We start from the raw sequence: 6933 nt of genomic DNA, 5'->3' as shown, positions 1-6933 counted from the left end.
TATATATATATATTGAATGAGTTTAATGGCATGTTTATATCTTTAATAACAATTGAATAGAATTAAATATATTTTATTTTATATGTTATATTATATATTGAAAAACAGGAAAATATTTACCAAGTCAGTCCAAAATAATGGTATCGTCATATCATTAAAAGCCTTGATTTTGGAATTGTAAATTGTACGTTGCATAACGAGATTAATCTGTATTTTCGAATTAATTTTCATTGGAATACCGATAGTCTGTGGAAAAAAAAAAGAAAAATATAATTTTGTTGATCATTGGTCTTTGATAATCAAATTCAATTATTTTTAACTTTGATATTAAAGGTGATTCAAATTAACTATCTTAATTATTTAATTTAATTTTTAATGGGTATTAGATAATCATTAAATATAACTTTCGAATATATTATTATTTCATATTATGTCTTTATTTGTGAAATATCAAGCAATTCTTCATTATAGAAAATATGCTCCAGATAAAAATTATTTAAGAGAAATTAGTTTTATTTTATATAAATCACTAAATAAATAATAAGATCAAAAAATAAATTGCAAAAATACGATCTTGAATATTGAATAGAATAATTTCTTACAAATACCATGAGATAAAATAAAATCTCATTCATTTAAATTCATCAGAATAATATAAGTAATAAAATTAATAAGATAATAAAATTTTATCAATTTTTTCCTATTGCATATAATTTTTTATTTAAATAATATAGTTTATCAGATAAATAAATTCAATCGATGGAAATTCATTTAATTGGTTAATTAAAATTTTGTTAAAATAATTGGAATTCTCATATAGCTTTATTTATTATTAATATCCTATTTACCGGCTGTATTATAATTTGCGAAGTATGTTTTTCAGAATCCGGATTAAGACCTTTCACATTATCGTATATACTAGAATCAGCATGAAGAAAATGCGGCAATGACATCGCTGCAGGTATTCCTAAAATAATATTTACATATTTTATATTATTTGAAAATAATTTTAACATTTAATACATTTTTTCTTTTTCTCTCTCTCTATTATTGATATAAAAATTTTATTATTGATATAATAATTTAAGGAAAAAAATAGTAAAAAGAAAATGTTGATTATCAGTTCCAATTAAAGAATTATATATTTTTAATTATATTCAAAAGATAATTAATTTAAAATCATTTTATGAAATATCAAATTAAATATAATAGTTAATATTTTGCATTATATTCTTCATATAAAATTCAAACTTTGATATTTGATATTACAATGATGTTATTCTTGCAGAATAGAAGCTTTGCCATCATAATATTCATAATTCAACAACTCGTGTAGGAGTTCACATCATTGAATAAATCAAAATACGGTAAGTCAGTCTTTTTTTTAATAATAGCTTTTAGTAATAAAACTGCAAATTTGAATTGAAGATAAATTAGATACTATATTTCTCAATTAGTAGAAGATCCTTACTATAATAACATGGTGTTATGTCAGAGAGTCCTTTTTTCAAACATTGTTTTTTTTTCTGGCAATAACACGCATTATTCGGATTCTGTTCAGGAGTATCCAAAAAATCATCCGACATACTGTAAAGATAACCATCCAAACCATTATCCATTATCACTTCCTTTTTGAAAACAATTGGTATAGCTTTGCAGAATGCTTTTCGGAATATTCTGAATACAGCATGTTTGTCTAGATAAGATGGAAATAATTCCCCTTCAGTAGTTCCTTTAATGCGATTGCAAATAGTGTTCCTATAACATGAATAATTTGTAATAATTTGTATTATTTTAATTATCATTTAATTTTTATTATATTTTCATTTTATTTAGATTTCATACTCTGGATAAGTTTCGTTCCCATCTTCTTCTCGATAACCCCATTGTGACATTCCTGGACTACCATTGTATAATTGTATACTTAAATAACGTCCTTCCTCCTCAGTCATATTTTTATTTTTTGCAATATTCATCAATACTATATTTTCTCCTTCGTCGTACATCTAAAGATTATCAATAAATTTTTTTTTCATTACACTATTCATAACATTATTAAGCACTTTTTCATGAAAAATGATATTTATTGAATCTTGATAGCAAATATTACAAAACGATAATAAATATTCAAATATAATAAAATTAACGTTAAATAAGCGGAAATGCATTTATCATTTCAAATAAATTATATTCGTTTATAATTTATTTATAGCTTTCTGATGTTTGTTATATGTTTTATAACAATAAGAAAAATAAAACCATAATTTATTGAATATTTTCATAAAAAACATTCCGAAGTTAATAAAAGATATTTTAAATTAATTGTATATTAATGATTACAAGTGCATTGAACTCGTTATAATATGTCATTATGCTTTTAATGAGATACTGCTCCAATGTATAAATTATTTTTCCGCTTCTCAAATACATACACAGAAGTCTTTAGCAATAAATCTTACATAATACAATACAAACTCAAAATATTATTAATTGTTGATCAGATACATATTATGTCGACATTTTCGACAATCGAAAATCTAAAAAACAAAATTTTTGCTTTATAAATAATCATAAAAGTTGAAATTTCCAGTAAAGAATAATTCGTTCAAATTAATTCGTAGCTAAAACTCTTTATTCAAGTCTAGGAACGACTATTACCGTTTTTTTTACGATAAAAAGTTGTTGACTTTAACCTCGTGAACTCTGAAATGCATGTATACGTGAATAGTGAAAGGATCAATAAGTAGAACCAATTGCGAAAATGATTGCTAATTTGAAATAGTAAAAATATTTAAACATAATATCGCTCGTATATTAATGCATATGTAATATTTTGTTTTTCTTATAATATATATTATATATATGAATGCATTATTCGAAAACGTTTACACGTGGTATAAATATGCTAGTTTAATATTATAAAAACTTGAAATAATTCGATTTATTCATGCGCAGACAAAGTCGATTGTTTTAATTCAACCAATATAATTTATACTTGAATTTTATAACCAATAATTAAACTTATGCGCAATATAGTTACTATGCAATTAGCTTATTTACGTCAATTTAATGATACAAGTTTCTTGAAAATAAGAATTAATCGTTGAATATGTCGAAACATGATTAACACATTAGCTGCTATATGATATATATCAATTTTTTATATAACAAATATATTATCAATTCATTTACTTTATCAATTCATTATTAAAATATTTTACATTTTTTTGACTTGTATATAATACGTTAAGAAAAGTTAAAAGTATATAAAAAGTACCATAAAATAAATTTTTGAAATTTTAGATAATAATCTGATATAGTGGTACTTGAAAAAAAACATGTTAAATTAAGCATGAAAATATTATGTTAATTATCAATATTTTTTTATTTTAATTTGATTATATTAGATATTTTCGATAATTCTAATCGTGAATATTAATCTTGTACTATTAATTCAGACTTATTATAATAAGATAATAGAAATTTTAATGTAATAAATTAAAAACTTTGATTTTTTAATTCTGAAGACTTTAAACGATATCTTTTATATTAAATTATTTTTTCAAATTTTTAAAAATATTTGTAAAATATTTGTTTAATATTGATATCAATTGATATAGTTTCCAATATTTTAGATGCACTTAAGATAAATAAATTCTATTAGAACAATAAATTAATTATTTATTAAATTGCTTTATTATTATTTATTATTAATTAACTAAATTACTCACTCTGTCAAGTAATCCAAATTTAATGAAGTCTATAAAATTTGGCATAATTCCACTAGCAAAACGAATCAGTTTATCTTCGTAGCCCCAAAGATAATCGTGAACGTTCAGTTTTAATATCGGTTTACTATCCAATATATTTACCAAACTCGTCCAAGGATAGTTAACAAAAAATCCAGCGTCGTGCAATGATGAAGAAAGTCCCTGAGTGTTATTAAATATAAGGGCATAATTATGAAAGACAAAAAATGTAAAGACATATAACTATTTTTTTTTATTAATAATTATTAATTTCTTATACTATTTGAGAAATAATCTTGTAAAGATTTGATTCGTAAATTGAATAATATTTAAAATCACAATTAATAGAAATCAAAAAAATAATATAAAAAAAAACAATTATTTTTATGTATGTATTAATGAATTTCGAAAGTTTTTTATATATTATTCATATCATGTATTCTTTAAATTCATAATGAATAGAGTCAGTATCGTAGTCAAAATAATGTATTACATCGGAATGTATTACGTATTCATTGTACTGTTGTTTTTATAGATATGAATGAAGATTGGAAATAAGTTATTATACATAGAAAATTTTAAAAACCATATAAAATTATTAATTATCAATATACATATATTTTATTACATATTATTATGTTTATTATTATTATTATTATGTAAATAGATCATATTGTAAAAAATTGTTAAATAAAATATTTTCAAAAAAAAATAATGATTATTATGATTTATACTAAATTTATTTCTATATGTTATAATTAAACTATTTTTATTGAATATTAATTATAACTTTTAATTAATTAATTTTAACTGTTTAATTATATTTGTAATTAATTTTGCATTTAATGAGACATGTAATATATATTTTTATAATTTTTTTTTGTTAATAAGTCACAATTAAATGGAATGATTGAAATTTTTGCTTATAATGGATACATTAATTCTATTAATTAATAAATAACAGATCATTATTGATTGATTTATAAATTAGATATTTATATATACTTACCAACATCGGTATATTTGGAACATGAATTATATCTTTTTTTGGATCATTAATCGACATTTCTGGAACATATATTATTGTTCTTTTTGGAATATATGAAATCATATTTTCATGCCAAGTAACATTATGGTTTTCTACTATTTCTCTAAAAAAGAAATATTAATATACAATTAATATCGTAAATAAAATTTATTTGATTTATGAAATTATTAATTATATATTCATTACTGATAGACATAAGGTCCAATTTCTTCAACTTTTAATTTTACTCCGCCTTTGAGGAATTCTTCCATGTTTGTTATATTAAATATATATACTTTTATGTAAATCTGAATTGGAGGTTTCTTCCATAATTCAAAAGCCATTGAATTCGGTCTCATTTCCAGATTCTGGAAAAGTATATTTTCGCAATTAGTGTTAAAGTTTAATAATCATATATTAAAATATGTATACATTTGCATTTAACATTTTTATAATGTAATTATAAAACACTTACGTATTCCAATATTAATTTTGATGGATTTATTATATATATTAAATAAGATAAAATGCTGCAACTTATACCCAATGAAAATAATATTATGCATTCTGTAATAGAAAAGAAAAAATAATTAATAATATTTTTTAATTTTTAAAATTTTTTTATATTTTATTTTTTATATTTTATTACTATTTTTTTGTATTGATATAATCATTTGTTTATTTATTTATTTTTTTAATAAATTTTTTATTTCGAAAACATACTTTGATAAAGATTAAATGAGAAACATTGAATTAATAAAGAACAGAAGACTTTGATTTATTTAAAATATGATTCAGATATGCATAAAGATAAATAAATGCTTATAAATATTAAATATATAATATTGTAATAGATAAATGATGGAAAATTTTAGATAAATATTATTTGATCATTTAACTATCTGTTTTATATTAATGAAATTTTTTTAAAATATATAAATATTTCGACTGCGATTTATATGTTAAATAGTCGAAATCCGCTTATCGATAAAAATTAATTTATTTATATTGATTGATTTCATCATATCATTTCGATTTAAATAAATTACATTTTAAAAGAAAAAAACATATAAAATATATATTTACTAAAAAATGAAAAGATGAACCGATAAATAATTATAATATAGTTAAAAATAACTAAAATATCTGCGATGTCTAGACTCATTAAAGATTATAAAAAGAGAATTAAAAAATTATAGTTTTTCCTTTATTTTTATAAATCTGAGCGACACAAATTTGCATAAACAATATGATTACAAGTTAAAAGAAATTAAGATAAAATGACAAACAGATTTAAAATTATGCATATGGAACCGAATATTTACTTGAAAAATTACTAGTAAAGATATGCTTTTATGTATACAACTTATTATCTCATGCATATCATAAAAGTTATATTTTATTCTAATTTGTATAAAATGGATAATTCTGTTGTTTAGAGAAATTCAAAAAAGTTATATGATTATATTTATATAGATATTTATATTAGATGTAATTTTATCGTTTTCATATATTGATATGCACTTATTTTAACTTTCGAGATTGTCTCGATGTTAAAAGTCCTTAATTTATTATGAACTTATTTCATGACATTACAATCTTATCTAATAAAAACAAGTTTTTAACTACGTACTAATTGTTTAATAGCAATATAAAAAATATATCTTATATAAAATTTTAATCAATATATATGCATATCTTGCAATTATTATAAATCTTTTCTAAAATAAACAACCTTTAATTTTTTAAGTGAAATCATATAATTTTAATAAAAAATTAATATAAGAATGTATTATCTTATAAATTTTTCTATGATATTTTATTCTACATATATAAATAGAAGTTGCATTGATTAATGATTGATACATTAAAAATTTATAATTTTATTTAAAAATTATTAGATAAACATTATTTTATTTTTAAAATCTCTTGTTGGAAAAATATTTACTTAAAGAAAAATTAATAATCATCATACGATATCTACCTTGAAAGTAACTTCTTTTTTTCAAATAATGTGAAATATACATAAGTTATTAGTTAATTGCGGTCAAAGATTCAAATGGGATACTTTGTATATTCAATTTGATCATAAGTGCATGATTTTCAAGAAACTCTTCATTACAGAAGGACATTTGTGGAATATGTATTTGGGCCAAA

The 6933-nt window shown here is 20.3% G+C and overlaps 1 protein-coding gene across 5 annotated transcripts in view; it reads right to left on the bottom strand.

Moving 5' to 3' along the window:
* Window positions 1-6933, bottom strand: part of LOC102677103 (sensory neuron membrane protein 2) — a 26472-nt gene that overhangs the window by 1149 nt on the left and 18390 nt on the right. For 4 of the 5 annotated variants that reach the window (XM_031510440.1, XM_031510441.1, XM_006615546.2 and 1 more), the window contains 8 exons: window positions 5252-5343; window positions 4984-5144; window positions 4759-4900; window positions 3732-3932; window positions 1846-2006; window positions 1472-1758; window positions 849-967; window positions 121-246 (listed from right to left, as the gene is read on the bottom strand). In XM_031510440.1, coding sequence (XP_031366300.1) covers window positions 121-246; window positions 849-967; window positions 1472-1758; window positions 1846-2006; window positions 3732-3932; window positions 4759-4900; window positions 4984-5144; window positions 5252-5343 — 1289 coding nt within the window. The remainder of the gene's footprint in view (window positions 1-120; window positions 247-848; window positions 968-1471; window positions 1759-1845; window positions 2007-3731; window positions 3933-4758; window positions 4901-4983; window positions 5145-5251; window positions 5344-6933) is intronic. The other variant, XM_031510442.1, reaches the window with a different exon arrangement.

The sequence above is a fragment of the Apis dorsata genome, unplaced genomic scaffold (assembly GCF_000469605.1).
Source record: "Apis dorsata unplaced genomic scaffold, Apis dorsata 1.3 scaffold_227, whole genome shotgun sequence".
Taxonomy (NCBI): domain Eukaryota; kingdom Metazoa; phylum Arthropoda; class Insecta; order Hymenoptera; family Apidae; genus Apis; species Apis dorsata.
This window is presented reverse-complemented; position numbering and strand designations above follow the sequence as displayed.